This window comes from Ranitomeya imitator, chromosome 1, assembly GCF_032444005.1.
Source record: "Ranitomeya imitator isolate aRanImi1 chromosome 1, aRanImi1.pri, whole genome shotgun sequence".
Lineage (NCBI taxonomy): Eukaryota > Metazoa > Chordata > Amphibia > Anura > Dendrobatidae > Ranitomeya > Ranitomeya imitator.
The window spans coordinates 1132611771-1132630268 of record NC_091282.1 but is presented as its reverse complement, the minus strand read 5'-3'; the positions used below and the strand labels follow the sequence as shown (position 1 = coordinate 1132630268).

General features: G+C 44.7%; 1 protein-coding gene across 1 annotated transcript in view; it reads right to left on the bottom strand.

The window, feature by feature from the left end:
* The window catches only part of NFXL1 (nuclear transcription factor, X-box binding like 1), a 202031-nt gene that overhangs the window by 25660 nt on the left and 157873 nt on the right, over positions 1–18498 (bottom strand). The window contains exons 16-19 of the mRNA XM_069744506.1: positions 17551–17572; positions 7832–7966; positions 7026–7192; positions 5519–5588 (exon numbers count right to left, since the gene is read on the bottom strand). Of these exons, the coding sequence (XP_069600607.1) occupies positions 5519–5588; positions 7026–7192; positions 7832–7966; positions 17551–17572 (394 nt within the window). The remainder of the gene's footprint in view (positions 1–5518; positions 5589–7025; positions 7193–7831; positions 7967–17550; positions 17573–18498) is intronic.

Sequence of the window (18498 nt, the reverse complement as noted above, 5' to 3'; positions counted from 1 at the left end):
AAAACAGAAAAACCCAACCGAGAAATTGCTACAATATTAGAAGTGGCAAAATCTACAGTTTGGTACATCCTGAGAAAAAGAAAGCATTGGTGAACTCATCAATGCAAAAAGACCTGGGCGCCCACGGAAGACAACGGTGGTGGATGATCACAGAATAATCTCCATGGTGAAGAGAAACCCCTTCACAACAGCCAACCAAGTGAACAACACTCTCCAGGAGGTCGGCGTATCAATATCCAAATCTACCATAAAGAGAAGACTGCATGAAAGTAAATACAGAGGGTTCACTGCACGGTGCAAGAAACTCATAAGCATCAAGAATAAAAAGGCTAGACTGGACTTTGCTAAAAAAAACCATCTAAAAAACCCAGCACAGTTCTGGAAGAACATTAATTGGACAGATGAAACCAAGATCAACCTCTACGAGAATGATGGAAAGAGAAAAGTATGGCGAAGGTGTGGTACAGCTCATGATCCAAAGCATAGCACATCATCTGTAAAACACGGCGGAGGCAGTGTGATGGCTTGGGCATGCATGGCTGCCAGTGGCACTGGGTCACTAGTGTTTATTGATGATGTGACACAGGACAGAAGCAGCCGAATGAATTCTGAGGTATTCAGAGCCGCCATACTGTGTGCCCAGATCCAGCCAAATGCAGCCAAACTGATTGGTCGTCGTTTCATACTACTGATGGACAGTGAGCCAAAACATAAAGCCAAAGCAACCCAGGAGTCTATTAAAGCAAAGAAGTGGAATATTGTTAAATGGCCAAGTCAGTCACCTGATCTCAACCCAATTGAGCATGCATTTCACTTGTTAAAGACTAAACTTCTGACAGAAAAGCCCACAAACAAACAGCAACTGAAAACCACTGCAGTGAAGGCCTGGCAGAGCTTCAAAAAGGAGGAAACACAGCGTCTGGTGATGTCCATGAGTTCAAGACTTCAGGCAGTCATTGCCAACAAAGGGTTTTCAACCAAGTGCTAAAAATGAACATTTTATTTAAAATTATTGAATCTGTCCAATTACTTTTGGTCCCTTTAAAAACAGGGTGGCACATGTTAAGGAGCTGAAACTCCTAAACCCTTCATCCAATTTTAATGTGGATACCCTCAAATGAAAGATGAAAGTCTGAACTTCAACTGAATCTGAATTGTTTTGTTTAAAATTCATTGTGGTAATGTCAATAACCCAAATTAGAAAAATGTTGTTGGCTCTGTCCAAATATATATGGACCTAACTGTAGCTGATAACTGGATGATCGCTGGGGGATCACTGGGGGATATCGACCCTGGGACCACCAGAAATCCAGAGATCGGGGCTGTGGAACTATAAGAATGTTTTGCAGCCTTGTCCTGAATGAAGCCAATGTGCGTGTGAGAAGCCTCCCCTCCACTCATAGATAATGCACACCTCTGCTCTGTCCAGGACCTGGGTGCAGAGCTCCTTGCTGGAAGTCTCAGTGGTGGGACCACCTCCAATCAACATGTTATCTCCTATCCCATGGATCAAAGAGAACTTGCTTTTTTGGAATAACCCTTTAACTGACAGCCAAGCTTCTGCAGCAACAGCCAGGGTGCCAGTACTGGTTGTTTTACCTTCTAAGGCCGGTTTCACACGTCAGTGGCTCTGGTACGTGAGGTGACAGTATCCTCACGTACCGGAGACACTGACTCACGTAGACACATTAAAATCAATGTGTCTCTGCACATGTCAGCGTGTTTTCACGGACCGTGTATCCGTTTGGAAAACACGAAGACATGTCAGTGTTCGTGGGAGCGCACGTATTACACGGACCCATTAAAGTCAATGGGTCCGTGTAAAACACGTACGCACACGGATGTTGTCCGTGTGCAGTCCATGTGCCGTGTAGGAGACAGCGCTACAGTAAGCGCTGTCCCCCCAGCGTGGTGCTGAAGCCGCCATTCATTTCTTCTCTCCAGCATCGTTCGCTGGAGAGAGGATATGAAAAATCTTTTTTTTTTTTGGGGGGGTGTTTAAAATAAAGATCCCTGTCCCCAACCCCCTCCCCCCCCCCCCCCCCCCGCTGTTAATAAAATACTTACCCGGCTCCCTCGCTGGCGCTGCTTCCTGTCCTCGCCGCAGCTTCTCCTGTATGAGCGGTCACGTGGTGCCGCCTATTACAGTGATGAATATGCGGCTCCACCTCCCATAGGCGTGGAGCCGCATATTCATCACTGTAATGGGCGGCACCACGTGACAGCTCATACAGGAGAAGCTGTGGCGAGGTGATGAATATCCGGCTCCACCTCCCATAGGGGTGGAGCCGCATATTCATCACTGTAATGGGCGGCACCACGTGACCGCTCATACAGGAGAAGCTGCGGCGAGGACAGGAAGCAGCGCCAGCGAGGGAGCCGGGTAAGTATTTTATTAACAGCGGGGGAGCGCACAGGGGGTGGGAGGGGGTTGGAGACAGGGATCTTTTTTTTTTTTTTTTTTGGGTGTCTAAAATAAAGATTTTTCATATCTTCTCTCCAGCGAACGATGCTGGAGAGAAGAAATGAATGGCGGCTTCAGCACCAGATGCAGGGGACAGCGCTTAACTGTAGCGCTGTCTCCTGCACGGTGCGTGTGGTACCCAGTCGGAACACGGATGCCGCACGTGTGCAACACTGATGTACCACGGGAGCACACGGACAATTCTGGTACCGGAATTATCTGGACGTGTGAGACTGGCCTAAAAGGCATGGTCAATTTTCACCCCAGTAGCACTGCTGAGCGATGATCCCAGAGGTTGATGTTGATGGTTGTAATGGCAACATAGGATCAAACTTTGACCTCCTTGTCTGACTGTTATGGTGGCCTGTGAGGCCCTATGATAAGCAGGGTCTGACAGGCCTACTGTCAGTGTAACACTAACAGGTCTAGTACACTGTAATACATGAGTACTGCAGAGCATTAGTACAGTGATCAGACGTATTGAGTGCTCAAGGACCATATTGGGACTAGGTATAATTAAAAAAAAAAAAGAAAAAAGGTACAAATAAATGTGTAAAAATTTTAAATAAAAAACGAAAACATAATGGAAAATGATTTCACATTTTCATGTAAAAAGAAAAAAACAGACAAAAATGTGCACATATTTTGTATCACCGTCACCATGTCCAGTACAACGTACACAGTAAAAACAGTCACATTATTTAAAAGCTGCCACTCAAGGCACGCTGCCCAAAAACAGCGAGCAGCAGGAATCACAGAGCTTGACTGCATTTCAGAGAAAACAGTTTAACTCAGCCCTTTTTTGTTTTTGTGTTTTTCGCTCTCCTCCTTCCCAGAGCCATAACTTTTTTTTATTTTTCCGTCAATATGGCCATGTGAGGGCTTGATTTTTGCAGGATGAGTTGTACTTTTGAACGACACCATTGATTTTGCCATGTCTTATTCTAGAAAACGGGAAAAAAATTCCAAGTGTGGTGAAACTGCAAAAAAGTGCAATCCCACACTTGTTTTTTTGACTAAGAGCAGAAAAATGCGGCAGCACTCACCCTGTAGTGGTCCAATGCTTTTATTCAAGACATGAGGATTTACTGCTTCACGGTCCGAGGGAGTGCAGGTGAATGGGAGGTGAGCAGGGAACGACGACGGCCGTTTCGCGCTGATCAAGCGCTTCAACGGGTCTGATGGCTTGATCAGCGCGAAACGGCCGTCGTCGTTCCCTGCTCACCTCCCGTTCACCTGCACTCCCTCGGACCGTGAAGCTGTAAATCCTCATGTCTTGAATAAAAGCATTGGACCACTACAGGGTGAATGCTGCCGCATTTTTCTGCTCTTAGTCATATGCACACAGTTGTCTTCCATGCGAGCACCCCCTGCACTGAAGGCTGATTGCTGTGAATCATCGCCGCTGATCTGCTGAGAGATAAGGCTGTGCAGCTCGACCTTTTTTTCTTTTTGTCTTGGATCCACACTTGTTTTTTGTTTTTTTTGCTAGGTTCACTAAATGCTAAAACTGACATGCTATTATGATTCTCCAGATCATTACGAGTTCATAGACACCGAATATATCTAGGTTACTTTTTATGAAAGTGGTGAAAAAAATTTCAAACTTTGCTAAAAAAATTTAAAATAATAATTGTGCAATTTTCCAATACCCATAGCGCCTCCATTTTGCATGATCTGGGGTTGAGAGAGGGCTTATTTTTGCACGCTGAGCTGATGTTTTTAAAGATATAATTTTGGTGTAGATATGTTCTTTTGATCGCCCGTTATTGCATTTTAATGCAATGTTGCAGCAACCAAAGAAAACGTAATTCTGGCATTTTGAATTATTTTCTCGCTACACCGTTAAGCGATCAGGTTAATTCTTTTTCTTTTTTATTCAGCGATTTTTTTTTAGCGATTCTGCGATGAGCGCATTTCCGGCCTAATGGCCAGATGCGCTAGTTAAATGCTGCTGTCAGCGTTTGACAGCGGCATTTAACTAGTTAATAGCGGCGGGTGGATTGTGATTCCACTCGCCGCTATTGCAAGCGCATGTCAGCTGTACAAAACAGCTGACATGTCGCGGCTTTGATGTGGGCTCACCGCCGGAGCCCACATCAAAGGGGGAGACACGACATGCGCTGTACTAGTATGGCGCATGTCGTGAAGGGGATAAGATCCAGCTGGGGACCATATGTAGAGATGAGACTAGTCCGGCACCATCCCCGGACAGCTTTTCCCAGCGCCACTCCAGATGATCGACACAAAGAAGAGGACCTGTCCAGCACCTGGAGTGGTGCGGGGAGAAGCTGGCCAGGGCGGTGTCAGACTTCAATCTACACTTAATCTGAAACGATGGAGCAATACGAGGCTCTGATTCAATTTTTTCTCACGGTCAGCATGAAAGTGTGGTAAAGTTATTTTAATTGTTTAAATTGAAGGAGAACATAGAAACCCCTTGCAGATGTTGCCCGTGGTGGGCTTTGTACCCAGGACCCCAATGCTGCACAGCCACAGTGACAAACCAGGGAGCCATATTGGAAATACATACAAAATTGGAGGATGGAAGATTAGGACGCCTTGCATATAGTATAAGTAACCATCAGAGCACCATGTCTCCTTGTCAGCTATGCCCGGGGCGGATAAGAGAGCAGTTAGAAGAGTAGGTAATATTATCTGTGCATGGTGGAAACATGGAGCCTGGAAGAGAAGCAGGGGGTTGTGGGGGGATGTAGTTTGCAATGGTCACATGGGCAGCACTGAAGGACCACCCAGGTCATAGTGAGAAGACACAAGTCTATGGAGGAGCTGGAGCCAGAAAGATGTCAGGAATTAGCCCGGGAGTAGATGGAAGCACATGTGAGTTACCTTAGAGGAGTTATTAGACCTGGGGGAGTTTGAGCAATAAATATACAGTAGATCTTGAGATAACCCCTTTAATACAACAGGAAATATTCCCCTATTAAGGCGAGAAAACATTCATGATCCAGATGTGTTTTCTTGCTGGGTACATTGCAGCTTACAGATCAGTAACACATGGCAGACGATACGCCATCCTCAGCCAGACCTTACCTCTTTTGGACACTGGTTTTTGCATGAAGTTAACTTATTCTTTTCGTTCTCGCCAGCCAAAGTCAGTTTTCTAAACCAAAGAAAAAGGTAATAAATTATTATTGTGAAATACAAACTGTCAATGATCATAGTGATTTCCAGCGGTGCCAGAGAAGGCGAGGAAAACATCCTGCGGCGACGAGCCTGACACTGCTGTCAGCGCACCCAGGGGCGGACAACACATTGGTGCAACCACAGGGGCCCGAGGTAAAGGGGCCAATTACGCCTACACAGCAGAAAACAGCTTCTGCCACACAGACATTACTGGACTGCAAAGATCCCATATACTGCGCTTGTACAGAGGCCCTCTTCCGTCTGCGCCCACTCCCAAGTGCATGTTATGGGGTCCATAAATGACTGGGAGCCAAGAGCCCATCTGAACACTGCTGAAATAACAAGCCACATGATAATCATATCTAACAAGGTTTGTTTTTTATTACTTTATGAAATGTGTGAGATAATGGAGGCAGGTGTAGTTTAATCCCATCCCATTGAGGCAATGTTCACACATGATGGGGGTTTTTTATGCGTTATATATATATATATATATATATATATATATATATATATATATATATACATACATATACATATACACACACATACAAATTTTCAGCTGCGTTTTACAGTACAAGCAAAGTCTATGAGAATGAGAAGGGGAAGACAGCATGGAGAAGGCTTGGAACGGCTCATGATCCAAAGCTCACCACATCCTCACATGGTGGAGGCAGTGTGATGGCATTGGCATACATGGCGTCCTATGGTGCTGGGTCACTATTGATTATTGATGATGTGACTGAAGACAGAATTCTGAAGTGTACAGGGCGATACCTTCTGCTGAGATTCAGCCAAAGGTTGATTGGACGGCGTTTCTCAGTACAGATGGATAATGACCCAAAAACATACTGCTAAAGCAACCCAGCCGTTTTTTTGAGGCAAAGAAGTGGAATGGTGAAGTGGCAATGGCCGAGTCAGTCAATCACCAGATCTCAACCCCATCAATCAGCATTTCACATGCTTAAGACAAAACTTCAAAAAATCCAAAAACAAGCAACAACTGAGTTCAGCTGCAGTAAAGGGCGGCAAAGCATCACAAGGCAGGAAACCCAGCGCTTGGTGACGTCCACGGCTTCCATTGTCTGCAAAGGATTTTCTACACGTATTAAAAATTAACATTATACATGGTAACGTTAATTATTCCAATTACTTTTGAGCCATTGAAATGAGGAGGCTTTGTAGAAAAATGGTTGCAATTCCTCAACATTTCACAGGATATTTTTGCTCAACCCCTTTGATTAACCCTGAAAGTCTACACTTCAACTGCACCTCAGTTGTTTGATTTTAAATAAAAAACAGTGGCATGCAGAGCTGAAATCACCAAGATTCAGCCACTATCCAAATATGTCTGTCCCTAACTGTATATTGCTAGTACACACCAAGTACAATAGGTAGTAAAGACTGGTCTTACCTGCACTCGATGTATAGACTAGTAATTTTGCAGTGGCACTTGGTCCTGATCATCTGAATACATGGTGGACAGTCCTCAGGGTGACACGGTAAGGTGCAGTGATGGGGGCACCCTGGTGGCCGGGCCTTTGTGCATCCCTCTTCACACATAAAACACTCTCGACCACACTAGGAGACATACGTGGTTATATTGTAAGATCTACGTTTTTGCAAGTATGTTTTAGCCCTTCGTGGTTTGATAATTGATTTTTGCCTTGGATGGCGACAGTAAAAAAATTCCCATATCATCTACTTTCACAGATAAACACGTTAGGTTACAAGTTAAACTCGATGGACACGTGTCAATCTTCACAAGTTAAAGGGAATCTGTCACCCCATTTTAGGCCTATAAGATAAGGCCACCGCCATCAGGGGCTTATCTACAGCATTCTGTAATGCTGTATATAAGCCCCAGAGGAAACTTGAAAGAGAAGAAAAACAAGTTAGATTATACTCGCCCAGGGGCGGTCCCGGTGTGGTGTGGTCCGGTACGATAGGCAACGCGGTCCGGTCCGGGGCCTCCCATCTGGGTGAGTATAATATAAGTTGTTTTTCTTCTCTTTCACGTTACATCGGGGGCTTATCTCCAGCATTACAGAATGCTTTAGATAAGCCCCTGATGGTGGTGGCCTTAGCTTATAGGCCTAAAATGGGGTGACAGAGTTGATTTTCACAACAAGTAATGTGAAGAGCGGACGTAAGCCTTGTATTCATCCTATCCGGTACATGGCATGATGACATTTCAGAATATTATACACCAATTCTCACCTTCTCTTTGTTGCCATTATCTTCGGTGACTTTATGACATTCTCTTGCACAAGAGTGATTGCCACACGGAAGCAGGCGGCCACATGGTCTTTTGCAGGAAAATGGGCCAGAAGCATGGCACGGTAATGGGCTCACCTGAGGGGACCAAAATCAACTCAACAATTAGCTTATGCTAAAATTAAAACAGGTACTTTCCTATTGCTAAAGACAGTTTGAAAATGATTCACCAAGACAAGATATAGGATCCTTAGGATAGACAAAAGATATGGGGGCTGAAGTAGCGGTCACACCGGAGCGTAGGTGCCTGTGAGGTCAAATACACCTTGACCCCATAAATAGATAAGTATTACAGAGTGGTGCATGGTAGGTGGGGCTATCCTGCGTAAATCACAAATTAACTTGGAGATTCCTTCCATATATGACAGCGCTGGGGGTAGACAGACAGTGATGGCACATGCCTACTTACAAGGGCCATCAAGTTATAGCGGGAGACCCATATCTGAAGGAGGAGGAAGCAAGATAATCTGCATGCGCTTTCTCCATAGAGTAATGCATGAAAACAAGTCTCTAGATACCCCATATGTCTCTTCAAATCAGAGTCAGTACTCAATTTTTATTACAAGGTAAAAGGTAACTCTCTACTGCCCATTTATTCACATAGCTCCAGGAGGAATAACATAGGAAAGAACCAACATAGAGATCTATAATAAATGATCCTGTATTGTTTATAGTTGTAAGAGTACAAATCAGAATCTAGAAAAATAGAATTAGATGGAGGCCAGATGCTATCGCATCGGGAGGGCGGTAATGTCACGATGGGGGCAGGCTTTGCAGCGTTGAGAATCTCTCCCCCCCCCATATGCTCACCCACCTATCCACTCTCTCTTTCCCCATGTGCTGACTTCTCCCGTCTGTGCTCTCTTCTTTGACCTGTCTACCCCATGTGCTATCCCCCTTGTTTGCCATCTCTCTCCTTCCTGTGCTGTCCTGTTTGAGCTGTCTCCCCCCTGTGCGCGCTCTCTCCCCATCTGCTGTATTCTCTCATGTCATCTTATATGCATTGTTTTTGTCCCAGTGATGCGGTTACTCTTCAAGAGTCTCATTTGCCCTTTGTTGTCTTTGACGTTGTGCCTTTGCTGCTTTCCTTTCATTGTCATTGACGTACTTTTTAGGAGGAGCCATGTTGGCGTTAATATTTGCTTTTTAAAGGGGTTTTCTCACAAACAAAAGTTCATTTTAAAAATTGTCTGTGTCTGACCGTGTACAGAACATACCACAGCTCCTGGGCAGGGGAGGAAGCAAAAGACAATACTGACATTACAGCAGGAGATGGCAGAGGATACATTTTGTGAGGTAAAATATTTTTTTTAAAACAGTCAGTGAAATATTTTACCTCACAAAATAAATCCTCTGTGATCCCCTGCTGTAATGTCAGTATTGTCTTTTGCTTCCTCCCCTGCCCAGGAAATGTGGTATGCTCCGTACACGGTCAGACACAGACAATTTTTAAAATGAACTTTTGTTCTTGGGAAAACCCCTTTAATGGGACCGGCTTCCTCTGCCTGTAGACACATTGCGCATCTGCCGCCGGGATCAGCCGAATGATTCTCTGCACCTGTGCAGAATTCACACAGGAGCAGTAAATCAGACCGCCAACATCTTTGTGCGGACAGATAGCGGCGGTCACATTAAAACTGTGCATGAACTCCTCCTGTACAAAGATGGCGGCGGTCAGTGAATCATTCGGATGATCCCGGTGGCAGCGTGTTTGCCACGGTGTTCCGCTGGTGGTACCGCGCATGAGGCTGCGTACGGCATATACAGTGTGTGTGTGGTGCGTACGGCATATACAGTGTGTGTGTGTGGTGCGTATGGCATATAGTGTGTGTGTGTGTGGTGCGTACGGCATATACAGTGTGTGTGGTGCGTACGGCATATATAGTGTGTGTGGTGCGTACGGCATATACAGTGTGCATGTGTACAGCATATAGTGTGTGTGGTGTGTACAGCGTGTGTGTGTGTGTGTGTGTGTTGCGATGGTGTTCCGCTGGCGGTATCACGCAAGAGGCTGGTACCACCAGCAGTTTCCATATTGAGACACCATCACTTGGGTGTCACAATGTGGCGGTCGGTGAACTTCCGCCGCTTGGAATTCTGGGATCCGGACACATCTGGATGAAACAGGATGTGAAGACTTTACAAGGTAAGAATATATTAAGATAATTTAAGCCGTATTAAAAAACACACACAAAAAAAAACACAACTACATGTAAGGACGAGGCCTGTTTTAACCCTAATTAATTTTGGCTCTGCGGAGGACTACGAATGGTGTATATGTCCTACTCTTATGAGTACCACTGTAGTCAGCACGACGTTTACATCCGTCATGGAGCACAAGTTCACAAATGCTCATCAAGTCTTATAGAATTAAGGGACTAAAATTACAGATCTGCACTAGAGTTGGTGGTCGATTCACAGGACCAGCGAGAGCTCCTCTTACCTTCAGACACCTCCGGCTCCTCTCTTGTTTAGCCATCTTGGCAGAAAATGATCATTGCAGCATGACAAAAGTGACATTACGAGTAGCCGGCTAATCAATAGAAAGTCGTGATGCCCTTAGAAAAGAGGTGGTTCTCTGAGCTCCCATCTAGTTGTCAGAGACTACTGTTGTTCTCGTTGGACCAAGTCCTGCGCATCAATCTGCACCAAATCTAGTCTAGCATCCATTCTATCTAGACCAGGGGCGTATGACTATATCTTGTCTAGGTGATGTGTTTCAGTGGTCAATCCTAACTGATCTACCAGTCATGAACTACCCCGTTAACACGTAATACCACCTCACAACCTTTATGTTCTCGAATAAATTAGTTTTACTTACATAAAAGTTGGCACTCACATTGCCAGTGTTAGATGATGCCTACATGGAAAATATTTTAATTATCACTCCTGCCATGGGCTGCACTTTGTCCATGTGTAGTGAAACGTTAGGTAATAAGTGTACCCATTGGATAAAGCTACACAGTTATTTCGTTTTTCACTTTTCCTCTTGGGCATTTTACATGTCCTGAGAAGTTTACAATATTTCCTTTCAATGGTCATGCATCTGCAAAAAGCTCCAAGTCGTAGCAAACAAAGGGATATTTCTTACACTTCACAATACACAAATGTATTGCAAAAGTTAATTTGATTAATGTGAATATACAAAAATACAAATAATAAATCACTCATCTCATCTGCTGACCCAAACCAGCCCTGGACACAAAGCAAAACCTAAATGCCCAATTAAGCCTTCACAAAATGCAGCTTTGTAAAAACCACTGATACCTGACATATTGCCAAAAATCAAAGGAAGAATGTACTAGGAGAGGAATTCTAGAAACACACTGCCTCTGCTCTGCCAGAGATTTGATAGGTAATTAGGTCATCTCTTGTAGCTTACAGGAAGTCAGAGACTGACTTACTGTGTATGCACTAGAACAAGTGCTTGTCACGACACAGCTGTCATGTGACCCGGGAACAGGGGCTCCTTCCCTGTCCCTAACACGTGGGGGCACCCAAGCTCGCCCTAGTTCTCGGGATACTTCTGAAGCTGAAGATGCTGGGGCCTCCGTCCTCGCCTTATCTTAAGAGTTAGCCCTCCATCTGTTCTCTTCCCCACCCAGGGAAGAGGGGCGCTACTGTGCACCGTAGTACACCAATCCAATAAACAAGGCAACACAAACAAGGGTTAAAAGAAAACTCCAGGCATATAAAATATTCACTCACATATAACAGAGGAATGCACCGGGGTGTGAAGGTAGGGGAATAAACCAAGATAGAGAATAGGGAATTACCACACATACAAACCAAGCAACAGTCACTAATAACTCCTCCAACTCTCCTTCTCATAAGAACTAGTGATAAGCGAGTGTACTCGTTGCTCGGATTTTCCCGAGCAAGCTCGGGTGGTCTCAGAGTATTTGTTAGTGCTCGGAGATTTAGTTTTCATGCCTCAGCTGCATGATTTATGGCTGCTAGCCAGCCTGAGTACATGTGGGGGTTGCCTGGGTGCTAGAAAATCTCTGCATGTATTCAAGCTGTCTATCAGCTGTAAATCATGCAGCTGAGGCAACGAAAACAATCTCATGAGCAGTTACAAATACTCAGAGACTACCTGAGCATGCTCGGGAAAACCTGAGCAACGAGTATACTCGCTCATCACTGATAAGAACTCCTCTCCCACCGATAGCCATGCAGCAAATGCTAGCTCTGAAAAATATTAGTATCAGAGCCCAGATTATAAAGGGAAAACATAGTAACATAGTTATTATGGTTGAAGAAAGACTTTGAGTCCATCTAGTTCAACCCACAGCCTAACCTAACATGCCCTAACATGTTGATCTAGAGGAAGGCAAAAAAACCCATGTGGCAAATAGTAAGCTCCACTTTGGGGGAAAAAATTCCTTCCCGACTCCACATACGGCAATCAGACTAGTTCCCTGGATTAACACCCTATCAAGGAATCTATATACATAATTGTCTAAGGGTCACTTCCGTCTGTCTTTCCTTCTGTCACGGTTATTCGTTCGCTGATTGGTCTCGCAGCTGCCTGTCACGGCTGCTGCGACCAATCAGCGACGGGCACAGTCCGATTAGTCCCTCCCCTGCTCCCTTGCACTCACTGCCCGGCGCCCGCTCCACTCACCGCTCACACAGGGTTAATGGCAGCGGTAATGGCCCGCGGTGTAACGCACTCCGTTACCGCTGCTATTAACCCTGTGTGTCCCCAACTATTTACTATTGATGCTGCCTATGCAGCACCAATAGTAAAAATATGTCATGTTAAAAATAATAATAATAAAAAAAAAAAAACCTGCTATACTAACCCCCCGCCGCCTTTGCCGCTCCTCGCCACGCTCCCGGGACCGCTCCATTGCAAGCGGCAGCTTCCACTCCCAGGGCTGGTGTGCGACAAGAACCTGCTGTGACGTCACGGTCATGTGACCGCGATGTTATCATAGGTCCTGCTCACACCAGCACTGGGACCACCGAAAGCTGCCGCTTGGAATGGAGCGGTCCCGGGAGCGTGGCGAGGAGCGGCAAAGGGGGCGGATGGTGAGTATAGCAGGACTTCCAACGGGCCTTTGGAAGGTGAGTATATGTTTATTTTTTTTAAGTCTCTATACTATGTGGCTCTGTGCTGGGCAATATACTACGCGGCTCTGCTATATACTACGTGGCTGCGCAATATACTACGTGGCTCTGCTATATACTACGTGGCTGGGCAATATACTACGTCGCTGGGCAATATACTACGTAGCTGGGCAATATACTACGTGACTGGGCAATATACTACGTGACTGGGCAATATACTACGTGACTGGGCAATATACTACGTGACTGGGCAATATACTACGTGACTGGGCAATATACTACGTGGCTTGGCAATATACTACATGGCTGGGCAATATACTACGTGGCTGGGCAATATACTACGTGGCTGGGCAATATACTACGTGGCTGGGCAATATACTACGTGGCTGGGTAATATACTACGTGTACATGCATATTCTAGAATACCCGATATAGATATATCATGTAACATTACACTTTTCAAGAAAGGTATCCAATCCCCTCTTAAATTTAAGTAATGAATCACTCATTACAACATCATATGGCAGAGAGTTCCATAGTCTCACTGCTCTTACAGTAAAGAATCCGCGTTTGTTATTATGCTTAAACCTTCTTTCCTCCAGACGCAGAGGATGCCCACTTGTACCTGTCTTAGATCTATGATTAAAAAGATCATCAGAAAGGTCTTTGTACTGTCCCCTCACATATTTATGCAATAAAATAAGATCACCCCTTTGTCTTGGTTTTTCCAAACTAAATAGCCCCAAGTGTAATAACCTATCTTGGTATTGCAGACCCCCCAGTCCTCTAATAACCTTGGTCGCTCTTCTCTGCACCCGCTCTTGTGCAGCTATGTCTTTCTTATACACCGGAGACCAGAACTGTGCACAGTATTCTAAATGTGGTCGAACTAGTGACTTGTATAGAGGTAAAATTATGTTCTCCTCATGAGCATCTATGCCTCTTTTAATGCATCCCATTATTTTATTTGCCTTTGTAGCAGCTGCCTGACACTGGCCCCTGAATATGAGTTTGTCATCCACCCATACACCCAGGTCTTTTTCATAGAATTAAGCACATAATTATACATCTTATTACTTCTACCCAAGTGCATGACCTTACATTTATCCCCATTAAAGCTCATTTGCCATTTATCAGCCCAAGCTTCTAGTTTACATAAATCATCCTGTAATATAAAATTATCCTCCTCTGTATCGATTACCCTGCAGTGTCATCTGCAAATATTGAAATTCAGCTCTGAATGCCCCCTACAAGGTCATTAATATGTTAAAAAGAAGAGGGTCCAATACTGACCCCTGTGGTACCCCACTGCTAACCGCTACCCAGTCCGAGTGTGCTCCATTAATAACCACCCTTTGTTTCCTATCCCTGAGTCAGCTCTTAAGCCACTTACACATATTTTCCCCTATCCCCATTATTCTCATTTTATGTATCAACCTTTTGTGTGGCACCGTATCAAAAGCTTTTGAAAAGTCTATATACACTACGTACACTGGGTTCCCTTGGTCCAGTCCGGAACTTACCTCTTCATAGAAGCTGATCAAATTAGTCTGACATGAACGGTCCCTAGTAAACCCGTGCTGATATTGGGTCATGAGGTTATTCCTCTTCAGATACTCCAGTATAGCATCCCTTAGAATGCCCTCCAGGATTTTACCCACAGTAGAGATTAGGCTTACTGGCCTATAATTACCGAGTTCAGTTTTTGTCCCCTTTTTGAATATTGGCACCACATTTGCTATACGCCAGTCCTGTGGTACAGACCCTGTTATTATGGACTCTTTAAAGATTAAAAATAATGGTCTATCGATGACTGTACTTAATTCCTGCAGTACTCGAGGTTGTATCCCATCCGGGCTTGGAGATTTGTCAATTTTAGTGATTTTTAGACGCCGCCGCACTTCCTGCTGTCTTATGCAGGTGACATTTAATTGGGAATTTTTATCACTAGTCATGTTGTCTGCCATGGGATTTTCTTGTGTAAATACTGATGAAAAAAAGTCATTTAGCATATTGGCTTTTTCCTCATCCTCATCCACCATTTCACCCAGACTATTTTTAAGGGGGCCAACACTATCATTTTTTAGTTTTTTACTATTTACGTAGTTAAAGAATATTTTGGGATTATTTTTACTCTCTCTGGCAATGAATCTCTCTGTCTCAATCTTTGCTGCCTTGATTTGCTTTTTACAGAATTTATTTAATTTTCTGTATATATTTAATGCCTCATCACTACCTACTTCCTTTAATTCTCTAAATGCTTTCTTTTTGTCACTTATTGCGCCCCAATATGTAATATTCCAGTTTTTCTTTTTTAATAAATATGCAAAAAATGTCTACATTTCTGTTTTTTTTTCACTCAAGATGGGGTGCAGATTGCACATTAATGATAAAAAAAAAAAAACTTTTTTGAATTTACCAAATGGCTGCAATGAAAGAAAGAGTGAAAAAATTAAAGGGGTCTGAATACTTTCCATACCCACTGTATGTGCAAATAAAAATCTCTGAAGTGCTGCAGTAATTCTTCTATGGAACCAGGGCTGAAGCATCAAACTTTCTGAATCCGGTCACCGGTTGTCCTTCACTAAACCACTTTTGGTAGGTGCTGCACACTTAGAAACCTTGGTTCTTGTCAAAGTGGCTCAATCCTTGCACTCGTTTTTTGTGACTCCAACATATAATTTTAAAGAACGGGCTGTTACATAATATACCCATTCCCTGGACACCAATCTTTTTTCTGAAGTACCGTATATACTCGAGTATAAGCCGACCCCCCTAATTTTGACACAAAAAAACTGGGAAAACTTATTGACTCGAGTATAAGCCTAGGGCGGAAAATGCAGCAGCTACCGGTAAATTTCAAAATTAAAAATAGATGCTCCATACTGTTCATTATGGCCTCATAGCTGTGCCATATAGTGCTCTGCACCGTTCATTATTGCCCCATATCTGTGCCATATAGTGCTCTGCACCGTTCATTATTGCCCCATAGCTGTGCCATATAGTGCTCTGCACCGTTCATTGTTGCCCCATAGCTGCCATATAGTGCTCTGCACCGTTCATTATTGTCCCATAGCTGTGCCATATAGTGCTCTGCGCCGTTCATTATTGCCTCATAGCTGTGCCATATAGTGCTCTGCGCCGTTCATTATTGCCCCATATAGTGCTCTGCACCGTTCATTATTGCCCCATAGCTGCCATATAGTGCTCTGCACCGTTCATTATTGCCCCATAGCTGTGCCATATAGTGCTCTGCGCCGTTCATTATTGCCCCATAGCTGCCATATAGTGCTCTGCGCCGTTCATTATTGCCCCATAGCTGCCATATAGTACTCTGCGTCGTTCATTATTGCCCCATAGCTGCCATATAGTGCTCTGCACCGTTCATTCTTGCCCCATAGCTGTGCCATATAAAGCTGTGCCATTGCTGCTGCAATACAAAAAAAAAGTCATACTCACCTCTCTTGCATGCAGCTCCTCAGCGTCCCGTCTCAGCGTCTCTCTGCACAGACTGTTCAGGCAGAGGGCGCCGCGCACACTATATGCGTCATCGCGCCCTCTGACCTGAACAGTCAGAGCAAGAGGACGCGAAGACAGAGCGGTGCCCGGCGTGTGGAACGCGGACAGGTGAATATTACATACTTACCTGCTCCCGGCGTCCCGCTCCCTCTGCCTGTCACACGGTCTTCGGTGCCGCAGCCTCTTCCTCTATCAGCGGTCACCATTACCGCTGATTAGAGAAATGAATTTGTGGCTCCACCCCTATGGGAGGTGGAGCCGCATATTCATTTCTCTTATGAGCGGTCCCACGTGACCGCTGAACAGGGGAAGAGCTGCAGCACGGAAGACCGTGTGACGGGCAGATGGAGCGTCAGGACCGCGGGGACTAGGTGAGTATGCCTCAGCGCCCTCTCCCCCTCACCCGCCGACCCTGCCGCCCACCGTGACTTGAGTATAAGCCGAGAGGGGGACTTTCAGCCCAAAATTTTGGGCTGAAAATCTCGGCTTATACTCGAGTATATACAGTATATGGGTTCTCTATATTATATTTGTCAGTGGTGGCCAATTTTTAGGACTCTCATGAAAGCAGAGAAACAGAGATAACCAATAAGACGATTCAAGACGGAATTTTATTAAAGCAACGTTCTAGCCATAATTCCAAAGATTATGTGCAAATCACTAGTTAAAGAGGATAATTATCTGCCATTTATGTTCCTCTGCGCAGGTCAGAATGTGATTTGTATGTCCATCTCGGCTACAGTGCCTAGGTAGTCAGAGACGCACCCCCTGTCACACCCTTGGCTCACATTTCCGCTCTCGCTCCTCCCTTGCCTTTTCTTGTTGGCATACAAGACTAGTTTATTATAGCAAGGAAAGACATAACGGACAGAATAATAATAAAGTACAAATATATTATTCTATTTTAGGTCTGTGCACTAATTATGTGGAAATCGATCACAATCCTGGACATACTAATCACAGCCACAACTGCTTTTGCTAAAAACAAAAAAAATCAGCGATTAGCGACACAGACGCACACAGATATTGAGAAGTTTGCACTCAAGATGGTATAGTGACATGCTTACCTCGTGTTTGCCAAGGCACTCCCTGAAAAAAAAAACAACAGAATTCAGGGATTTGTTGATTTGGTAAAACAGAAAAAAGCGTGATGGACAATACATATCGGAGGTCTGACCACAAGTTCGTCAGAGCAGCAGACTGGTCAGAGGCAGTGTACAAGGAGGAACAGAAGAGCACAGATCTGGATGCATGAGGGCAGGGAGTTGGCCCCAAACCATACAGGAAGCCGAGTTGTTGAGCTTCATTAAGTGTTAAAGAAACTTTTCAGTTTGCCACAATAGTTGCACCAATACCCAATACTCATACTAATACTAGCCTATATATGTATATATCTGTGCACACATACACATACATGCATACCGTATATTTCAGACTATAAGATGCACTAAAAAATATGTGGAGGAAAATGGGGGGAGAGTCTTATAGTCTGGATATATTGGCACTGGCTGTTGTGGGTAAGCGGTATCGGAGGAGCAGCGGGTCACAGAGGCAGGAGCCGGCGGCTCTGGCCAACTCCTGTGCCCGCTGCTAAAGAGAAATGAATAAGCACTGCATTCCACGCCTATGGGCGTGGAGGGCAATGAATATTCATTTCTTCCTGACATCCTGGTATGATTGATTGGCCCCATCTCAGTCTTGGTATCCATGGCCCCATCAGAAAAGATTAAAAAAACAAACAAAAAAAAAACAAAACCTTTACGCTTACCTTCCTCAGCTCCCTCGCAGTCGCAGCGTCCTGCTCTGGTGCCAGCAGCTGATTAACGCTTGTAAGCAGCACATGGCAGGGACATCATGCACTGTTCACAAGCAGAGCACAGCTGCCAGAATACTCACCGGGAGTTCATCACAGAGAGCGGTGAGTATCCACTCCTCTTCAGTAGCACGTACTTTCAGCAGCCTGCATCCTGCTGTTGCCGGCAGTCACATGTGCCGATACTTAAGAGAAATTAATA